A 22,583-nucleotide genomic window follows, 5' to 3' on the forward strand; every position below is an offset into this window, starting at 1 on the left:
TAATAGGGCCGAAGTACTCCCTCTCGGGTGTCCTTGTATATCGACCCCCAGGGAGACTTCACGAGTTTACATCTAGCCTTATGGAGGCTATGACACATTTAGCTCTAAGAAAAACCAGACTAATAATACTGGGAGACATGAATGTCCACTTTGATGACCCCCTTGACAATGAGGCCTCTGACATAAAGTCTGAACTGCTTTCCTTACAGCTTGAACTTAAAAATAAAGATCCATCTCACCAACTAGGACATCTGCTGAACCCCATATTTGGGAACTGGACTGGAGTACACCCTCTGTCTCCACTACCAGTACCCTGGTCTGATCATTTCGTAATTCCCATGCATATACAGATTGCTGACAACGAACTCAATACTGTTAGCGCTCAACGCTATCAATGTAGGAAATGGAAAAACTTCTGCCTTGACACTTTCATAAAACTACTTGATAGTGCTGGACCCCCAGGAGGGTCTGACTGCGAAACAGCCTATAATCAGCTACAAGAATGCATCATAACCGCTCTAGACAGCACTGCACCGATTCGGAAATCTGCCAACGCGAAAAAGGCCAGGAAAACCAACCTGTGGTTCACCCAGGAACTACACCTAGCTAAATCTGCTTGTAAAAAACTTGAGCGTACATGGCGCACCAATTTCTGCCCTACAATAAAAACCCTCTACAAAAAAGCTCAAAAAGACTATAATAAAATGATTCGAGTCTCCAAAGCATCCCATTATAACTCTCGCATCATGGAAGCAGAGTGCTCCTCTAAAGAGCTGTTTAAGATCTTTAAAGAGATCTCTGTAATTACCTCCAATAACTCTTCCCACACTGATTTGGTGGAAACCTGCAACAAAATCGCTAAATATTTCTCAGGCAAGATCACTGATATTTATGCCAATGTCTCGGCCAACATAAAATCTGGCCAGGACTTTGTTGAGAGTGATGTTGCCACTCCCACAGAATCATGCTTATGCAAGTTTTCGGTCCCTCCGTTGGAAATCCTATTAAAAACCTGTCGAAGCATCAAATCTGGCTCCCCTCGGGATCCTGCCCCTCCCAAGGTACTAAAAGCCAGTCTAGCTGTCCTGAAGCCATACTTCAGACACGTGCTCCAAGTTTCCTTTTCTACAGCCTGTCTGCCTGAAGACTGGAAGAAAGCCATAGTCCTTCCAATAAAGAAAAAACCCAATGTGAGCCAGGACACCCTCGAGAATCTACGACCGATATCTCTACTACCCTATCTTGCGAAAGTTGCTGAGAAAATAGCCAACACCCAACTCATGGCTCACCTCGAATCTCAAAATGCTCTCCACAGTTCTCAGTCCGGTTTCAGGTCGGGCTACTCTACTGAGACTGCGCTCTTAAGAGTGACCGAAACCTTACGGGTTGGAGCAGATGAGGGTAAGACCATGGCACTCATTATGCTTGACCTAAGTGCCACGTTTGACACTGTAGCACACTCCATCTTGCTACAGTGTCTAAACAAAGCTGGGGTCACCAGGGAGCCACTGGGTTGGCTAAAAGCCTTTCTGACCAACCGGTGCTTTCAGGTGCAGAGAGGCAACTTTCTCTCTGACAGCATAGCTCTTGAACAGGGGGTGCCTCAGGGCTCTGCCCTGAGTCCCACCCTGTTCAATTTATATATGGCCCCGCTGGCAGGGGTGGTCCAATCGTACGGCGTAGAGCTAGTCTCTTACGCCGACGATACGCAATTGCTGATCTCCCTGTCCCAAGATCCCTCCTTGGCTGCTGAAAATTTTAAGGCCTGCATGAGCGATCTTGCAGACTGGATGACCAAACACTGCCTCAAACTTAACGGCTCTAAAACTGTGGTGTTAATAATAGGAGGTAAGGACACCAGTTGGACCAAAGACTGGTGGCCACCCTGTCTGGGACCACTACCCAATCCTGGCAGGGAAGCAAAGAACCTTGGTGTTTGGGTGGACACTAAACTCTCATTTGACAGCCATGTAAATAAAATCATAGGGAAGTGCTTTGGAGTCATGAAAACTCTCAACCGCACCCTGGACCTCCTCCCTCTGGAGGCCAGGCGTACCATGACTAAGGCCCTAGTATCTTCCTGTATGGATTATGGCAACGTGCTTCTTCTGGGAACCTTGGAAAAGAAAGTCAGGAGGCTACAGGTGCTCCAAAACTCTGCAGCACGGCTAGTGCTGAGAGTACCCAGAAGAGCTGCTTCCATACCTACCCTGGCTACCCTTCACTGGCTGCCCATAAAAAAGAGAATTCTATTTAAAGCACTCCTTATGTGCCATAGAATCATCAATCAGAAAGCACCTTCCTACTTGTCGGATCTAGCCGTTCCTTACGAGCCGAACAGATCTCTTCGCTCGATGGGAACAGGCCTTCTTAAAATCCCCCGCATAAAAAAATCTAGAATGGGAGGGCGCTCTTTCCGTGCGCTGGCTGCCTGCAAATGGAATTCCCTCCCCACCAACATTAGGCTAGCGAGCAATGAAGCCACTTTCCGGAAATTGTTGAAAACCTACCTCTTTGCCCTTTAGGTCCTCTCCCTCTTCTGCTTCTGACCCTTCTCCACAGCGCGGGGATACGCCGGGAGGCGTCACCAGGTGCTTTATAAGCCCCTTTATTATTATTATTATTATTAGAGATTCTAAAGCTGGTATCCTGGTAGGCCAATATGAAGTGCACTGGCATAGCCAAGGCGGCTAAAGATCAGAGCACGCACAACAATTTCCTTGGTGGACTTGGGTAACAGAGGAAGAAACCGCCCAAGAGACTTCAATGTGCCAAAACATTGACCAGTAAGTTTTTTTACATGTGTAGAGACCCTGAGATTTTCCTCAATCCAAACGCCCAGGTTCTTCACTGCCTGTCCCGTAGAGCTGGGAAGTGGATATTCTGTTGGCCAAACTGCTTCCCTGAACTGTGGGGGAAAGGATCTGAATAGGAGGAGTTCGGAATTGTCCTCATTGCACTTTACCTGGGCTCTGCAAGCCATTTGAAAACAGCTGATAAACAGTGTTTAGCTTTCCCTGGGGAAATATCTGAGTCCTTCCAAGTGAAGAGAAGCTAAGTATCATCTGCATAGGTGATGATTTTTGCTCCCAGCTCCTCAGCCAGATATACCAGAGGGGTGACATATACATTAAAAGGGAGGGGGCTCAGGGTAGAGCCCTGAGGTACTCCAGTAGTACCCTTATGTGTGTTTGATGAGGAAGGAAGTAGCCACACTTGCTGTGATCTGTCAGCAAAAATTGGTTTAATCCAGTCCCATGTAGGGCCCATAACACCAATATTCATGAGGCGTGCTAATAGCAGTGTGGCACCATGTTGAAGGCCGCAGAGAGGTCCAATAAGATCCAAGCATTCTCAAATGGCTTCTGATACTTCCACAAGCGCCGTCTCCATGCTATAAGTAGCTCTGAACCCTGACTGAGCGGGATGTAATGATCCTGAGGTCTCTACAAAATTGGCCAACTGCTTGAAAACAGCCTTTTCATATACCATAGCTACTGCTGGAAGGAGGGAAATAGGGCAAGAGTTGGCACTGTTGGCCGGGTCAAGAGACTTTTTTTTTAGGCAGAGGGAGAATTTCGGCATACTTCCATTCGGGTGGAACTGTGGCAGTTCGGAAGGACATATTGATGAGTAAATAAACTTCAGGATTAACAGCTTCTGCCAGAGCTGCCAACAAGCAGGCATGGCAATGGTCATTTGGCGAGCCAGATTTCAGAGATTTCAAAATAGTCAATGAGTCTTGGTGAGCAACAGCAGAAAATTCAGACAAGGAGAAGGGTTAATTAAAAGCATCATGACTGGCCATGTTCAGCGGGGTAAGCAGTTCCTGCTCATGGTCAAAACTGGCTTGTATAGTCTGGATTTTATCAATGAAGAAACTTAAAAGCTTCTCAAACCAGATGGCTGACGGAGGCACTATCTCCTCTGCCCTCGGGGTCACAAAGCTTTTCATAATGGAAAAAATGTACTTACTGTTATTGCGGAACTGGGCTATGTGTTCTGCATAATGCTGACTTTTGGCTACATTTATGGAAGCATAGTAGCCTTTTTGGGCCTTCCTAAGTGCTATTTTAGCAAGAGGGCAGTAGGCCACTCTCCAGTTCCGTTCTAGGTTTTTACAATATCTTTTTTTTCTCTTTCAGCTCCTTTGAAAACCAGGGTTTGGAAGGAGAGATTCTAACCCGCTTTACAGAGCTAGACGGAACTAGCTGTTCCACTGCCTCTGAAATCCAACTCTCAAAATGTTTCACCGCTCCATCTCCAAGCTGGTAGATGGGGGAGGATGAGAGTCTATCAACAATGAGCATAAGACTTAGGGATCAATTCTGTGTATGAGCTTCCCCTGGACCAGCTTGCTAGGAGTGAGAGGCGCCTGAAGGGTCCAAGAGAATTTGATCAGAAAATGATCGGACCATGCTACTTGGAGGGGTTCAGTAATGCATACGGGTAAATTACAGCTGATCAAATCTAAAGTATGCCCTCCCTTATGTCTAGGAGTATTAACCCATTGAGTAAGTTGAGCGATGTTCAAGAAATCATATAGCTCCTTAGTATCCTTCCTCTCTGCACAATCAGTGTGAATGTTAAAATTCACAAGGAGGAAAATTGCAACATTTGAGGAACAACAATTTAATCAAAGGCTTTTAGAAAGTCTCTGAAGGGGCCCAGGGGTGGATACACCACCATGCCACCCAGCGTAAAATGCAGCAAGATCATAATAGAGAAGTCAAGTGTGTCACCTTCCGTAAAGACTTCACCCCGCCGGAGGGTCCAATTATCACTGAACACAATGGCATCACCCCCCCTTCCTGGTTTACGTTCAGCACTGGAAATCCTATACCCCCTCAAGATCGCAAATTCAATGGTCGGGTAAAAGAACTCACTGAGCCAAGTTTCTGTGATAAAGAATAAATCCAATTGTTCAACTGAGAGCAGTTCAAATATTTTCTGGGCGTGTTTAACCATACAATGAGCATTAATTTATGCAGCCTAAAAGGCGTGCTCTCAAGTAGAGTTAGAAGTTTGAGGACCCTGAGATTTGGGATTAGTCCTATTAGTATGTAAGCAGTAATTACAGTTATCGCAGATCATGTGAAAATCATCTTTAACAACCCATCCACCAGCCCACTTACCGCCGCTATAGCGAAGAGCATGCAGCTCCTTGTGGCTGTAAGTGAGACGTGGACAAGGCACCTCCACAGGCAATCGGGCAGCATGGCTGGCGCTCGTCGCTCCCGGCACGCGGACAGGTACAGACCACTCCCTGGATGCGGATGGGCGCAGACGGGCTTGCCTTAGATAGTTGGCTTCCGCATACCAAACTTTGGGCGCGTTTCAGTTGTTTTTCCAATTAGATGGAACACATTTTGATTGGACAAAGCATATGTGGACCACATAGGAAGTCTAACTATTATATGCAAATGAGTAAAGTATAAACCAAGCTCAGTGAGGTTGGTTTATACTTGTGTCTGCCGCAATCTGATTGGTGCATTGGTGTTTTGAAATGTGTAGTAAATGAACAACACTGAGTCAGCAGGATTCATCTGGCCGGCTGGACGAGGTGACGGTTTCATCGAGGGAGACGCTGGTAAGAGATACTGAAATGTGGATTCGAGGGCAGGAGACTGATAGAACTATAGAGTCTCCGACAGATGGAGAGAGAATTATAGCATAATTGAAATGTTGAGTAATCAATTGTATGGGTTATTTTAAGTTTTTAAGGCTGAATTGGAGTTATATGAGATTTAAAACATCAGTACACCTAGTTCTTTGAACTACAGTTGATTAAGAAAATCCCCAATGCTTGACCTTACTTATGGAATTTGCCGTACATAAGTATGAGATGTTGAAAATTACCAACATGGAAGACTGATCATTTAATAGTATTGATCAATAGGATTATTTATAATTTGTTACAAATAGATTGTGTAATATACCGTTGTTTATTGTTATTTTTTCAGATATGGAGAACAGAAATGAGTAAAGATAACAGTTAAAGAACCTAAGGAAGAATGGAGTATTCAAATTAACAGACGACTCAAGGTAGGAATAGCAGGCAGGACAGTCTTTGCGAGAGGAAATAGAAAGGCACATGGTTTCACTAATGTGAGATTTTCTACCATTTTGTTTTTTTCTAGACATATAACGCAAAGGGGAGAAATATAACAAATAACCCTCCTTGAATCAATTGTAATAATTGATAGCACAAGAGTGGCTTACAAAGTTTTTAATAGGTATGTCTTGTTGACTAGGGAGGTGGTGATTGGGTAGCTTGGTGATTCACATTCAGCACATAATAAGAACATCAACATCAGATTTTGTTTTTTTAATTGATTTTTTGGATTGATGATCGTTGATAACAAAGCAGTTACTGATAAATGAACAATTGAAGGATAAATAAGCATTGGTATGTCCCTTTGAATATTTTTTCTCTGAAACAGTGTGTGGAGAGTAAATTGTCAATTCAATGTATAAGCGGCTTTTAACTGAGACCATCAATATAGAGACGCTTTTTTCAATAATTGTGTTCAGGGATATTATCTTCAGAATGGGGATAGGCAGGAGTATGGAAAATACAGTTGTTGGGTTTAAAGAAACTGGCCTTTTTGTTTTGGAATTTGATCTGGAATATTTATTGTGTTATGCTTATTATAACACTGACCAGTATGTATATATATTTGCCTTGCAGCCCTGATGACGTCTGCCAATGGACGAAAGATGTAGGCTGACAAGAATGATTTGATGATGAACATGTGATGCTGTCATTGACATTTCAAGAAATAAAATTAATATTTTGTCACAACAAAGACCTGCCTCCCAACCTCTTTTCATGGATTAATTGTCAAATTGTGTACTGAAATAATTGCAACTACTTCGAGAGCGCTCCTTTTTCATTAGCAGTAATAGCAACTAGAGAACTGCCTGCCTAAAGTGGCGGCCTCTATTGTCTGCAGTATGTTTTTGTTGATAAGTACAACAATAGTAATTTGATAATCGAACCAACACATAATTAACCAACACTTCTCTAACACAAATCACAAATAAGAATAGTTCATCAAAATCACAGTAATCAAACCTCCATTTGAGCCCAGAATCAACATTGCATAATAAAATACCTCACTCACAGCATAACAATCCATCACTCAGAACAGGCCACAATATTCAGTACCACACCGGAACACTCTCAGTCACCAAAATGCCATCAGAATCCAATGACTCTATACATACTTACAATCCGACTTGTTCAGAAGTAGCACCACAAACCAAGAACACAGCACAGGGCAAAAAGGGAAATTTCAAAAGCAGAAAGGACGTGTTCTTAACTTGCAACACTCCTCTGCTACCACAAATTTGTGGGTGCGGGGGACCCTGCAATTTTTAAAGCACAAAATTGTACCTTCAAAGAACACCAACAATTTGATGAATTCGAGACACTGTTAAAACTCAGTTTCAAGAGTTAATGTGTCCAAGAGGTAAGGCTCCTCCCAACACAGCACAACTATCTGAATTACAGTCAATAAATGTAAACAGACTGCTCAAAAACTTCTAGTTCTAGATCAGCTGAATAGTTGAAATGATTTATTACAAAAATTCTAAAATGCAGGATAGAATAATCGCCATGAAGACTCTCAGAAAATGTGGCATTACAGAAAAGTGTGCAGTCAAAAATATTCTAAGTTCCAAGTGGGCAGCAAAATCAAGAAGAGAAACAGACAGCATCCCTAATAGTATTAAGGAAAGATCTCTCAGACCCCCAAAACTGAGGGTTTTTATATATTATCTTCAAATTGGAAATCACTAAAACTGCTTAATCATCATGGTATGATCAAATGTGCTGTTTTCTCTGCAAATCAGAGCACAACTTTACTAAGTGTCATATTGTCATAGAACCTGAGCACTATCCCACTACATAAATATTGATTCAGAAAACTCTATACTAATGTCATCCGGAGATGGTGGGACAAACTTGATCCGTGAACGGCAGGTTATTATCAATGAATAGTATACAGTGAGCTAATGGAACAACCAAGAAGAAAAATTCCCGTGAAAATAAGCAAACATGATTCTGCTTGACTGTGTACTGCAGAAATGACAGATAGTGAATTGTGCAGGGAAAAGGCATCCATTTTGAACAATATGACTGCTAGGCCCAAATTGATGCCTATTTAACAAAGGTCTGGAAAACACTCTTCTATGTGCCATGGGAAATTAGTTTGAAAGACAATAGTACAATATATGTGTGTACATATGCCATTGAGTGTAAAACCACATTACGTATGCTGTTAATGCTGTACAAAAATATGAATGCATAACATTTCTAACAATATATAGAAGATAATTACTCATTACGCATAGACTAAAAGATGTATACTTGATTCTATTATATTGAGTTTGTGGGAAAGGTATCACGAGTTCAGGCTAATTTTTATTATCCTGGGATTTCGAATGTGCCGGCAAAATGTTACTTGAGACCACTAGAGTTGGTGCAGGTATCTGTGGCAAGTGTTGTGTGCAAAGCCTTTAAAGTGATTCAAGTTTTTCAAGTAAATATTTTCTTGTGAATGGTCGGGTTGGTCGATTATGCATGTCTTGCATGCCTTTAATTGTTTGCGGTATTTATGATGTAAAAACCTGTAGCATAGGGGCACTGATTTCCGGTAAATACATTAATTAAAAACTATACTATTAGATAAAAATGTTTTAGCGCTGGGTATTTTACTAGTGACGTAACCCCTACAGGCCTCTTCTAACCTAATGTGCTTGTCTACTTTCAGGTGAGAATGTGGCTCTTGGTGGTCGAGCCACACAGTCCAGTATTCTTCTTCACGACAATAAAAACGCAGGTTTCATGTCCCATGCGATCAATGCAATAGATGGAAATGCTGATTCGGTTTTTTCCCATGGATCCTGCTCCCATACAGAGAGAGAAGATGGTCCCTGGTGGAGGGTGGATTTATTGAGCACATATAAAGTTAATGCCATTTCTGTCACCGCCAGAATTAACTTTTCGCAAAGGCTGAATGGAACAGAAATTCTCGTCGGGAATTCACTCAAGAACTATGGAAATGATAATGCAAAGTAAAGTTAAAAGTTTGTTCAATTTTAGTTGTTGTTTATAGACAACAGATTCTTGTTAGTTAGATCTGTGTCGTGATATTTGTATTCCAACGTTTGCAGCTTCAAACCTCCTTTCAATTAGAGTAATTTGTGCAGTCTCTAGCTTGAAATTAAGGATTCACTGTCTCAGATACACAATTTAAATTAATTGTATGTGAAAAAAAGAAGATCTCCTATATTAGACACACTTCAGGCCATCTGTATTGGTTTATGAACTGTACCCTACTTTTCAAGAGTTTAACTAGCTATTTCCTTTATTACATTATTTTTGTTCCATTGAGATCCAGACTTTCTCACTAGATATGAAGTGGACTACTTTATGCCGCTCCAATCACAGAGTATATCTTTAGCACTTATGACTGGTGCACTTCTACATCCGATGCAATTCTGGGAACTGGGTCAGAATTAGTCACCTACTAAATGATGCTGTGGCACGTTTACTTGTGCCAAGATTAAACCTGACTGAATCTGGCCCCCCTTCAAACATATTGATCAGATCAGATTATATTTTATTGTTCCAGTTACTTAAAATCATATACAATATGACACATTTATAAAAAAAGAAAAACAAACATTTAAATACTGACAATCCACCCAAATTAAAAAATGTATACAAAAAGCATAAAAATTAATTTCTTTTGTTTTAATTGTCCCTCAATTAAGTCATCAAAGATTTGCATTCCCACATCCTACTTGCTAAAGTTACAAAATGTCCCTGCCTGTCCCACTTGTGTTAATGAAGTGACCCCAAAACAGAATACATTGACTAACATATTTTTCTTATGGATTTCGTATTAAAAGTCTGCTTCAGTAGGTTTTATGACATAACCACACATACTATTACCACACACGCCGTTTCATTATTGCCCGTACAACACGTGCGTCATCATCACGCTTGCATTTTGCACGATCATTTTTACAACGTATATGCCTTTTACCACGCATGCCTTTACCATCATAATATCATCATAAAGACATGCTTGGTAAGGGCCTGTAGGTGTTCAATTAACATGCGTGGTAAAGGCATTACCTTTGTAATGGTATGTGTGCCGTTGGGACACACTGGCATGAACATTCCAGATTTGTTGCTGTTTCTCCCCACGTGATCCGTTCACAGTGATAAATAGACACTTTGAATTGACTAACATTTTCTGACAAGACAGAGAGGTCAGAACCGGAGAAAACGTTCTTCTGCTGCAGCCCCCTGCCATTCTTGAACCTTAAGTTCGCTGGTCTAAGGAAGAGGCGAAGTGGTCCTGAGAAGCAGAGTTGAGTTGAACGCTGCCTGGTATGCCTGCTCCTGGCCCTGTCCCCTAAAACTACCCCCTGTCTCAGCCCCCATCCCTCTGTCCTAAACCCTAAATCTGTCCCTTTTCTTGGCCCTGATCCCTAAAGCTGTGTCCCCTGCTGCAGTCCCCCGCCTGACCGGAGTTCCTAACCGATGACCATTACCATCCATTACAACGAACATTCCTTTACCACGGCATATTTGTGGTAAAAGCTTTGTAGTTAGGGACATCCGTGGTGAAGGCATGTTCCTTGTAGCACATTCCTACTAATGGTCATGCGTGGTTAAGACCGTGTAATAATGTTTTTTTGACATTTCAGTAGATTTTTACGAATGTCCAATAACCCGGGACCTAAACAAAGAATGTGTTCCAGTGTTTCCCTCTCCCAACGTCAAAGACGGCACGTGCTGTTTAATCCTAAAGGGTTTTCCATCATGCCTCAAACTGATAAAAAGGTAAAGGAGGCTAAAGCATAAGAAAGATGATATTGCCTTTGTGCTGAAGTTGAAATCGAAGTATGGTTTTTGTATCGTGCAGGACTCTAGAACATATTTGGAGTTTTTGTATTGTGACACCCTCTCAGAGTCTTAGAGGCACCTGGTCGTTTGGTTAAAACTTCGGAGTGGCTTTCTTGATTTTCTACAATTTATGATCGGCAGATTATACTTGGTCAGCGTGTCATTAACACCAGGCTCTGCCACTGGTACTTCACTGTGTGGTTTAGAAACTTCATTTCTAATGTTATATCTTATGGTTTTATGAGCCTCCCATTACTGACTATGCAATGGTGGGTACCGTTAATTGTAATCTGGGCTGCAATCTGCATTAGTCCCAGTTCTCATTTTATGAGACTGTGGTGTAGCTTTTCATAAATACATTCCCGATACCACTCGTAACCACAGTTTCTACTTTCATAATGGTACCCGGAGGCCAACAAATGTCACCAAATTTGACATGATTTCTCTGAACTCCTGAGGCAGAAGCCGGGAGCACCAATTGCCTGCTTTTAAAATTGAACATTTATTTGTTGCTGTTGTTTTTAATACTTGGCACTTGAGCACTTTCCTTCTCACTACCCTCCCTCCCTCAGCACAGTCCGCTCCTTCCGCTCAGCCGATTAGGTGCTGTAGCGGGGAACGGCGAGGACAGCGGCCATATTGAGGGTAGACTGGGGTTGCTGGTGCAGTTGCACGGCCACTCTCCCCTCCTGCGAGTATTTTAGATGCACCTACCGCGTCGCTCGCATATTGACATGATTTCTCTGAACTCCTGAGGCTGAAGCCGGGAGCACCGATTGCCTGCTTTCAAAATTCAACATTTATTTGTTGCTGTTGTTTTTAATACCTGTCACTTGGGCACTTTCCTTCTCACTACCCTCCCTTCCTCAGCACAATCCACTCCTTTCGCTCAGCCGATTAGGTGCTGTAGCGGGGAGTGGCGAGGACATCGGCCATATTGAGGGTAGACTGGGGTTGCCAGTGCAGTTGCACGCCCACTCCCACCTCCTGCAAGCATATCATGCCCCTCCCTCCCGGCTGCGCAGCGGAAGCGTCGGCCGTGCGCCAAAGGCAAGCCCGTCTGCGCCCGTCCGCGACCAACCGGCACCCGGGGCCCTGCACCATGCCCGTTCCCTGATTTATTCCTCTTCTCAACTTCTCGCTTACCAGGGCGACTGGTCCCTTAGCGTTCCTACTTTAGAACATATAGGGAAGCTTGGCATATCAGCACCTGCCTACTCTCCTTTTTCCACCCCCCTCCTGAAACTCCAGCTCCCCTTGCCGCCCACTGCTCTCTTTGAGCCTCCTTCTCAGTCTTCCTCCTGTCCTCCCGCCGTGGCCACAGCCTACCTCCTTAACACCTGCTCGGCGTTGAAACACCAACTGGAACTGTTTTATTTTCTTTACACTCTCAAACCCGATCTCCTGTTCCTTATGGAGACATGGTTCTCCTCAGACTCACTGCCTGATGTCTTAGCGGCCCTCCCCGATTCCTACTTTGCCCTCCAAGTCGACCGCCCTGACGGGAAGACTGGAGGGGGAGTGGCCGTGATTGCTCGTTCCAATGTTCAGTTTCAGCTTGTCCCTTACCCCTCCATTATGGCAACTGATTTCCTAGTTGTCCGCTCTGTTAATCTTGCAGTTCCTTTCACCTCAAGCTATGCCCTACTTCATCCCAGCTCTCAAGGAGCTGTTGGCCACTCTGGTGGTAAACAACTCATCCGTCCTGCTTCTGGGCGACTATTGGCCCGGTGATCCTAGAGAGGGTCAGACTTCTAAAGACTTCTCTGAAACTCTTCAATCCCTTAACTTTACTTCTTACATTCATTTCCCCACCCATGTGCATGGTCACATTTTAGACCAGATCTGGTCAGCCAATCTACTCATTCTTTCCCCCACAGTTCTCTCCTGCTTCTGGTCCGATCATTCCCTGGTCTCTTTCTCTCTTGATCTTGGGGCTACTAACAAGCCTCCCCCGCCCAAGAATGTTTGGGCTCGAAATTGGAATTGTGCAGACCTGGGCGCACTTTGTTCTTCCCTGGCAGCCTTGTCTCCCTGTATGATCGATGTCCCATTCGATCTCCAGGTGGCTACCATTAACAGTTGGCTTTCTGCCTCCTGCCATTCTGTTGCCCATTTCAAACTTGTTAGAATGTGCCGCTCTCATGAGGCCAACAGGTGATTCACCAACGACCTAAAAGTCCATAAATTGGCAGGCGGAACGGCGCTGGAGGCGCAGCTGCTGCCCTATCCTTAAGGCTCAATACTCGTCCCTTTTTCGGGTCTACAAAAAAGCCATTTTGCTAGTCAAAACTGAATATTTTTCCCAAGGAGATCTTCTCCATTGTACACAACCTAGCCGCATCCGATAGAGACAATTCAAAACTTGCTCCTTCTCTTTCTCTCTGTAATTCCCTTAACGGCTATTTAATTGAGAAGATTGCTACTATCAAGCGCAATATTCCCCTGCCATCCTTCTCTCCTTTTACTCCGCCTCCTACATCCATCTGTCTTGATCATCTCCGCCTGATCTCCAAGGAGACCTTTCTTACTCTGCTAAAGAAGGTTAAGTCAGATTCCCCCTCCGACTGCGGTCCGGCTCACATCCTGCGGGAAGTATTCTCTAGCTGTCCCGACCCTCCTTTAACCCTTCTTAATACTTCCATCATTCAGGGAATAGTCCCAGCCCCCCTTAAATCAGCTGAGGTCATCCCCATCTTAAAAAAATCAGGGTCCGATCCTACTCTTCTGGCCAACTTCAGCCTATCTCCTTGCTCCCTTTCTTGGGTAAGATCCTTGAGAGCCATGTCACCACCAGCCTCTCTGCTTTCATCGAGGACAACCATCTTCTGGCCTCCCACCAAGCCGGCTTTTGCCCAGCCCACTCGACGGAATCTGTGGTCCTTTCTGTCCTAGATGAGCTCAGGAGAAGTGCCGATACCAATGCCCCCCAGGCCTTGGTCCACTTTGATTTGTCTGCTGCTTTCGACACGGTCGACCATTCCATTCTACTCGACCGTGTTGAAGCAGCGAGCATTCGGGGGACTGCACTGGCCTGTCTTGCATCTTTTCTTCAGGGCCGGATGCAGGCGGTCCAACTGGATGGCTTTACTGCCCCCACTTGATCGATCTCCTGCGGGGTTCCTCAGAGCTCTTCCCTTTCTCCCCTCCTATTTAATCTTTATATCTACCCCCTCATAGTTTCTTTACAAAACATGGAGTTCGCCATTTTTAACTATGCTGACAACCTCCAGCTTGTCTTTAATCTTTCCTCTTCCCCTGACTCCATCCTCAAATTCCAGACTACTCTTGTCTTCATTTATGATTGGATGAATTATAACCATCTAAAACTTAATCCTGACAAGACGGAGTTGGTCCTAACTTGTGGCCCCTCTAACCCTTGGAACCCCGCCTTTTGGCCACCTGCCCTTGGCCACCCCACTGACGCCATCCACTTCTGTTAAAGCCCTGGGCATTAAAATCAGTCCAGACCTCTCCATGCGCCCTCAGATCAGCTCTGTCGTTTCAGCCAGTTTCCTATCCCTCAGAGTCATACGAAAGATTTCCATTTCCATTCCCATGATGCTCTTAAACTTATTATTCTGGCCAAGTTCTCTTCTCGCTTGGATCATGGAAATGGTCTGTATGTAGGCATTCCAGCCTATGAACTCCGGCGCCTACAATCAATACAGAACCAAGCCTCACCAACGCACGCCTCATCTATCGGCTTCCTAAGTTCCATCGCACCACTCCCCTGCTTAAGTCTCTTCACTGGCTCCCCATCCTGCAAAGATCTTTATTTAAGATGGGTTGCCTGACCTTCATGGCTCTTGCCGGCTAGGCCCCAGTTTTCATTAACTCCATGATCTTCCCCTATGTCCCAAGTCGCACCCTCCGCTCTTCTACTCAGGCTCTTCTTAATGTTCCTCGCTTTTGGAGGTCCAAGCTGGGTGGCATGAGGTTTTCCTTCCTTGCCCCGCGCTTCTGGAACACCCTTCCTCCTTTTATTAGGTCCATGACTGTTTACTCGGCCTTTCGTAAAGCTCTAAAAACCTATCTCTTCACTCAAGCCTACCCAGTGTAATAACTCTCTGGTCGGTGCTCCCCGTTCTGTCAACCCACAGCGCCAAGAAACCGTTTGGTGGCCGAGCGCTTTTCAAATTATTTCAACTTCAACTTCATATGTACAAACTGGAATCAACTTGGCGTTAGTCACTGTTACCATAGTGCAGATGGCACTCCCACCGTATTTAAATGCAGAGGGGCTTATTTACAAGCCCCTTGAGCCGCCAGTAAGTCACTTTTTCCCACGTTAAGTAACGCACCGGTGGTGGAAGGGCCTCTTAAATAAGCCCCTTGCACTGCCGGAGCGCCACTTTTTGCGACACTCCAGTGGCGCAGGAGACTTCTCCATATTAACCAGGCAGCAGTAAGCCACTTTTTTTGCTTATTTCTGCCTTGTAAATATTGTTCCCTTTAATGCAGTTCTTTGCATTAAAGGGACGTGCAATGAATGTTGCTGGGACGTTCCTAGCAACATCCATGGCTTTTTGACACTGCCCAAGGTTTATGAGGAATTGCAACTCTGAGGCAGCGCCAAGAACATCCCTTTCTGCACAAAAACAATCATCCCTGCATTACAGGCACCCTTCCACCATGGTGCAAAGGTGACTGCATTGGTGCAGAGCAGTACATTGTGTGCTAGCGCAGGGGAAAAGGACAGGAATGCACTGTATCTGATAGATACAACACATTCCTGCCCTTTTCTTTTGCTAAAGGGCAGGGCAGCAGCAAGGCCTACAGCACTGCCCTATGGCAAAAATACATACAAGAGGCCCAAAGTTTTTCATCATTCCAGAGATTACTGTCAATTTCGGCCGCAGGTGTTCCATATAGGTGTTGTAGTTTAATTTATTGTCCTATTTTGCATCCCAAGGTATGAATAAATGGACACCAGCTCAGTTTCATCTGAGTACAAAAACAGGTTCAAAGCATGACTTTTGTTTTGTTAATCTGTAGGTTACGTTGTCCACGTTATAGACATGTAGTCAAGTGATCTGGATTTGGAGGTCGCAATGTAGTAGTTGATAAAATGACTAATTCCTCCGTGTATGATAGGAATTCCATTTTGGTATTTTCTAGTTTGGGACGACCCCCCCTAACTTACTGCAGCACTTCTGCAAGATCTGAACTATATAAGCTAAGCAAAAGTGGGGCTAGAATGCGGACTTTTTTTACTGAGCCTATTGTATGCGTAGATTTTTGGTGTCATTCCTCTGCCGTGTGAAAGTTTTACTCTCATCCATGTGCAACTGTAGAGATCAATTATGAGTTTTAGTAGATCGTTCTCAATCCCCCATGTTAGACCTGTCAGCCTTAGGGTGGTCTTTCCCTATATTTTTCGTCCTTGCCTCATTTTTTTCCACCTACTTTTTGTTGGCCTTAGGTCTCCGGGCACCTTCCCATTGCTAATCAATGCTAAGGTGCAGGTGCTCTCTTCCCCCAATATGGCTGCCACTGACCCCTGCTGCTGCAGCGTGGTCTTTTACACACACTCTAGTAGCCAGGAGCTGGCTGAAACCCCTAAACATTGTTGCTACTCCAGCCTGCCTCTCTGCCCATAGCTAGAGTGAGGAAGTTCCTGGAACCTTCCAGAATAGGGGAGTGGTCACCAACTGCCATCTTAGAGAGTGGTCACCTGACCTGGGACTATAGAAGAAAAGGGAGTAAAACTTTCCAGTCAGTTGGGGCATCACTGACTTGGGTGACCCTACGCAGGAGATGTAGGCAGTAGGGCCTAGTCAGGAAACTATACCACTGGGGGTGACAGGGTTTAGGTGCTGCCCACCAAGCTGTGTGAGGAACACTGAACTAGCTCACTGATCTGGCCCAGCGGGAGGGGAACCCAGGGATTACCTGAAGTGACCTGCTGAGGAAAGCCTTCAACTCAACCCCCCCCTCAAGAGACCAAGAATCTGTTCTCTCCAAAGGGCGTAGGAACCATCTAGCGCCAAGAAGACCTTCTAACTGCCCACAGGACTGTTGGGGGATCAACCTGGTATTGGCGCTGTGTCACCCCCTGCGCTCCCTGACACCATCTGGGCCCCCTTTGCTGTTTCTCCACTGTCGTGTGGCCTGTCCTGCCTTGACTGAAATTGAACTGACCTATCTGCCCAGCGCCCTCCTACGGTGCCCCCCTGAGAAGCGCTGACATTTCAGAGACCATTGATGCCCCGGGGCGCTATGTCTGAGCGCTAGCTCCTGAACTGCCTAATTGGTTTGGAGCGCTAGTGGGCCATCAGGCGCTGTGTGCTCCCGTGAAGCGTTTCTTGGGAAGAGCGCTGTGTGACCCGGAGCTCTACCTCGTCCCGGCGCTGCCTCAGGGAAGCGCTAGCAGGCCAACTCATCGCCGCAGCCCTCGCCGTGCTGACAAGGCCCCGCCGCGCACCAAAGGCCGTCGGACCCCGTAGCAGTCTTGACACTTCCGAGGTGAGCCTGTCGCTTCCAACTGCAGCACCTCAGAGGCCCACGGAGCCAAGAGAGGGCCGCTGCAAAATTTCGTCAGGCTGCGGTAGGCCTAGCCGGGTTGAAGCCTTCATCACCCTCGTCACGTGGAGGGGGTAACGCCGCTGCGTCACTGGCCACACCCCCCCTTGCCGGCACTGCGGATTTGTCCGCAAGTTCGCACCCCCGGCCGGCTCCACATCCTCCAGGAGCCGTGATCCGAAGGTATGAGTCAGCTGAGCTAGCCTGGGGCCGGAGGGAGGCACGAGAAGAGCGCCGGAGACGCTCGGGCCTACCCTGACTGGCCTTCATGCCCCCTCATCTGGATCTGCGCAAGGGCTCAAGAAGAGCCGAAGAACACCAGGTAATTCCCCCGGGGAGGAGGGCAGAAGACTCGGAGGACAGGCAGGCCCCTAGGAGTAAAAGGAGGGCCTGTGTCTGCCCCTCCCCCGCGGAAGACTGTGGCTGGGCCCCGTTGGCCCCACAAGTACTGTAACTGGGCCAAGGCCCAAAAAAAGGCACCATGAGGGGAGCTCAATTAAGGAAAGTTAACCCATGTCTAGGGGGATAGTTAGTTAAAGTCTGCTTTCATGAAAAGCTCATTGATCTTATCTCTACCCACCAGTAGAGTTACTCTTGTTTACGTATCGTGTTTAGCCTAGTGAAGAGAATGAAAAGTTAAGGCCTGCTCACTCTGGTTACCTGGATTGCACCTCCTTGCCTAAGGAAATGCTTATGTTACTTTGATGCAGGGTTTATTAGTGCCTAAAGAGATACTAAGTGCTGATTAATTAAATGTTTTACTCCTATCCTGCTGAAAGGTTTACCCTTGCCTAAGGAAATGCTGACTAAATGCTTTGCTAATCGAAATGTTACTCAAATGTCTCTATAAGGAATTCCTTGCAGGTGCTGACTAGGAGCAAAACTGAAGCCAGGCCTATAGTTATTTACTATTTAATATTAATTTATTTATATATTTATGGCTGAGTGATGACAAATATTCTCTTTTAAGGAAATGTGAATTGAGTTAATGCTACCTTGATTACTTGATTACCCCGAATGAACTATCAACTGTGACCTTTTTCTAGATAAAAGTACATTGTTTAATCCATCTCACTGGTGTGGTCTCAGTCATTGTGTGTGGTAGCTGTCTCAGTGGTTGTGGGTGCTGTATGGTCACTTTACACCTAAGCTTTCGGGTGCCTACCCGCTCGAGCCAGGCTACCCCCAGGGAACTGGTGACCCCAGGTCCTACATTTGGTGGCGAGCGGTGGGATCAGGACCTGTGACTATACAGCACCCTCCAGTGGGAGAGAGTGCACCGCAATTGGACTAGACACCTATCGTGCATGCAAGCCTACTCAATTGACCTCCCACTGTCAAACCTGAGTGTATAGAAACCTGTTTTGACCTAATCCTGTTACCTACATCCTAGAATCTTTCCCTTGATTTATCTGGGTCCCCACCTGTCAAAATGGAGTTCCAGCTGGCCAACCTTGAAGAGTACACTGTGGTGCAGTTAAGGGAATTTTGTCAGGGGATGGGGGTGCCGGTTGGGTGGAGAGCCACAAAGGAGGAACTCCGTACCGCCTTGAGGCCATGGGTAAGGGCCCACCCAGAGGGGAGAGGCGATGGCGGACAGGAGAGGCAGGGCACACCAGGGGGGACGGGTGCTCCAGAAGAGCTAGACCTACTTAATGATGAGGTGAGTGAAAATGTGTTGCCGGGTAAACGTTCCAGGGCAATTAGTAGTGGGTCTAGAGGGAGTATGTTGTTGCAGGAGTTTGAGGACAGGAGGGAGGAGAGGCAATTGAAGGGGAGCTTGCCAAGTTAGAGCATGAGATGGAGAGAGAGAGGGAAGATAAAGAGTTTGCATTGGAAGAAAGGAAGTTGGCGCACGAGCTTCAGCTCAAGGAGTTGGAGCTGAGAGCCTTGCAAATCAGTGCACCAGGAAGTCCCAATGGTGGCAGCGTACCAGGAGCTCAACACAAGCCTAGATTTTGGATACCCAAAGAGATGATAGCGAGCTACAGTGGCTAGAGGCGTATGAAGTGGCCTTGACAGCCCATGGGGTGCCTGATAAACACTGGGGAGGTGGCCTGTATCGATAAATAGCCCCTAATGTCAAGAACACCCTCCTGTACTGCGATAATGCAGATCAGTTCAGGTATTCCCCCATGAAGGAGGCGCTCCTTAAAAAGTTTGGCCTCATCCCCGAAAAGTATCGCCAAAGGTTCTCTGGCGGCCATAAGCTGTCAACACAGAATTGGGTGGACTTCTTTGATTATGCCCGTAAGGCTCTGGATGGTTAGGTGCGTGGCAGCGAGGTTCATGATTATAAGGGCCTGTACAATTTATTTTTGAGAGCGCACCTCTTGGATAAATGTTTTCCAGAGCTGTGCCAACATCTGGTGAACCGCAAGCTAACTGATCCCCGTGAGCTTGCGGAGGAGGCGGATACTTGTGTTAGCACCCAGGTGTCACACAAGGGCCCCGGGGGAGATGGCCCGAAAGGCGGACAGGGTGCCTCCCAGAAGAAAGAGGGGGGAGATAAAAAGAAGGAGTTCTCACGAGGCCCACAACTTAGACAGTTTGGTAAAAGAGTAGGTACCCCACCTCATTCCAGTTCCCCAAAGCCCACTTACCATGACAAGAGTCAGCAGCCAAGAATTGTCCGGTGCTACGAATGCGGGAAGGTCGGACACTACAAGGGGGATACCCAGTGTCGCAAGAGACCCCCAGCCCCCACAGGTGGCAGGAGTCCCGGGGTGGCGAGTGTAGCGCTTGGGGTGGAGCTGTCCCTAGATAGGGAAGGGGAGTGGACAGGCCTGACCCTGGTTTCACTTGGGGACAGAGAGATGGACCCAGTGACGTCCTTACCATCCAACACTGCTAAGTACCAGCAGAGGGTGTAGGTTAACGGGGAGGAGGTGGAGGCTCTGAGGGACACAGGTGCCAGCATGACCACCGTAGTGAGGCGGCTGGTGTTCCCTGAGCAAGCAGTATTTGATGTGTTGCATCCGGCCGTGTTGGCTGACGGCAGTCTGAGCTACTATCCCATGGCTCAGGTTCCCTTTGGCCATATGCAAATCAGTCTGTCCCTGTGCCTCATGGGAACAGTCCAGCCCGAACTGCCAAGCCATGTCTTCCCTGGACTGGAAACAAGCTTCCTAGGACCGGTTTCTGGCATTACAGCCGTCTTCAGCCATGCTTGCTTGAATCCAGTGGCAAAGTGAGCAAGGGACTCACGTCAGAGCATACCCTGCCAAATTATGGCGAACAAAGAGGTACAAAAGGGGGTGGTGATGGACGGAGCATCTGAACCAATCAAACATTCACACCCAGTCAACAGATCTGGGTTTAATCCATCACCGTTCTTTAGCCCACTCTTCCACCCCAGTTCAGACATGGCCATATGCAAATCAGTCTGACCCTGTGCCTCATGGGAACAGTCCAACCCGAACTGCCAAGCCATACCTTCCCTGGATGGGAAACAAGCTTCCTAGGACCCGTTTCTGGCATTACAGCCGTCTTCAGCCAGGTTTGCTTGAATCCAGTGGCAAAGTGAGCAAGGGACTCACGTCTGAGCATACCCTGCCAACTTATGGCAAACAAAGCGGTACAAAAGGGGGTGGTGATGGACCGAGCATCTGAACCAATCAAACACTCACACCCAGTCAACATATCTGGGTTTAATCCATCACCATTCTTCAGCCCACTCTGCCACCCCAGTTCAGACATGGCCATATGCAAATCAGTCTGACCCTGTGCCTCATGGGAACAGTCCAGCCCGAACTGCCAAGCCATGGCTTCCCTGGACCGGAAACAAGCTTCCTAGGACCGGTTTCTAGCATTACAGCTGTCTTAAGCCATGCTTGCAAAATGAGCAAGGGACTCACGTCTGAGCATACCTTACCAACTTATGGCGAACAAAGTGGTACTACAGGGGCAAAGCGACAAACAGCATCAAAGGGCCAGCCTCTGGGAAGGCAGGAGCTTCATTCTAATCTCCACATAGGGAAAGAAGGTAGCCCTGCATAAATATTTTTCTCTCATTATAGCTTTTGAAATGTCACTGATGCATCCTAAAAAATTTCTAACACCCTTCAAAACCACCTTAACTAAATAAACTCAGGATATGACTTCAATTTCCAGTAGTGATTCACCCACTTGATGCAGTGTGTGAACTTTCCTAAATCAGTTTATCTCCCAATGCCTTGCTTCTCCTAATTGCAAATGGGAATTATTTTGTTATTAAGTTGTCTGCAATAAAGTGCCATCTCCATTGGAAATTTTATTTTATAAAGAGCTAAGCAGGCGCTGGACTACACAAACTGGCAAACTTGCAGGGGCCAAACTTAATCAGGTTCTAAAAGGAATCTGCCACACCCCAGTGCCTATCCTATACCTCTCGCTTCACAAAATAATTGAGGTACGCCCAACAGCGAGCAGATTGAATTTATCTACGGAGTCTCAAAAGTGACACCAGGGTGGGAGTCACTAAATGCTGGTTGTAACTTTTTAGGTCAAGCCTAGTCAGCGAGCAAACAAACAAAACATGTTCCCCAAGAGGTTAAAACACAGGACTATTGAATTGGAAACTTCTCTGGAGTGCCACACATTCTAGTTTCCTTTGCTGGGATTTTCCCCTAATGAATTTTAAGTGCTTATTTAGCACTTTTAATTTTCTTCAGTTTATAAGCAAATTGTTTTATGCCTTTGTTTTGTAACCATTTTTAAAGGTTAATATGACTGCTCAGCTGCATCACTGGGGTTGGTGTCTCCCAGTGCGGTAACTCATGCTGTCACCCCCTCACAACTTACCCCATGGACCTCCTCTGAGTCCGCCAGTGTGAGAGAGTTTGGAGCTTTATTGCACTCATAAATCAGAAGGCGGACTCCTGCGCTGAGCACCTTTCAACAAACGGCTGATGGAAAGTACGCTCCCTCATAATTATTAATAGCTTTTCATATTGTGGCCTACTCCGCAGTGACACTTCTCTCTGTTCCCAGCAAAGGGCGGCCTCAGCGCAGGCCAGTGCCACCCGGAGTCCTGCGAAGCCTCCGGTCACCTGGAATGGCACTGCCTTTGTGTTAATTGCTGGGCCCATTCCACCAGCTGAATGCTAATAGCACCTGGAGAGAAGTGACAGGTGTGCCGAGCGCCAGCCCA

General features: G+C 46.2%; 1 protein-coding gene across 1 annotated transcript in view; it reads left to right on the forward strand.

The window, feature by feature from the left end:
* Positions 1 to 22,583, forward strand: part of LOC147709559 (fucolectin-1-like) — a 124,386-nt gene that overhangs the window by 36,527 nt on the left and 65,276 nt on the right. The window contains exon 3 of the mRNA XM_086926044.1: positions 8,778 to 9,081. Coding sequence (XP_086782170.1) covers positions 8,778 to 9,081 — 304 coding nt within the window. The remainder of the gene's footprint in view (positions 1 to 8,777; positions 9,082 to 22,583) is intronic.

Source organism: Lissotriton vulgaris, chromosome 6 (genome assembly GCF_964263255.1).
Source record: "Lissotriton vulgaris chromosome 6, aLisVul1.2, whole genome shotgun sequence".
In the NCBI taxonomy this organism is placed as follows: Eukaryota; Metazoa; Chordata; class Amphibia; order Caudata; family Salamandridae; genus Lissotriton; species Lissotriton vulgaris.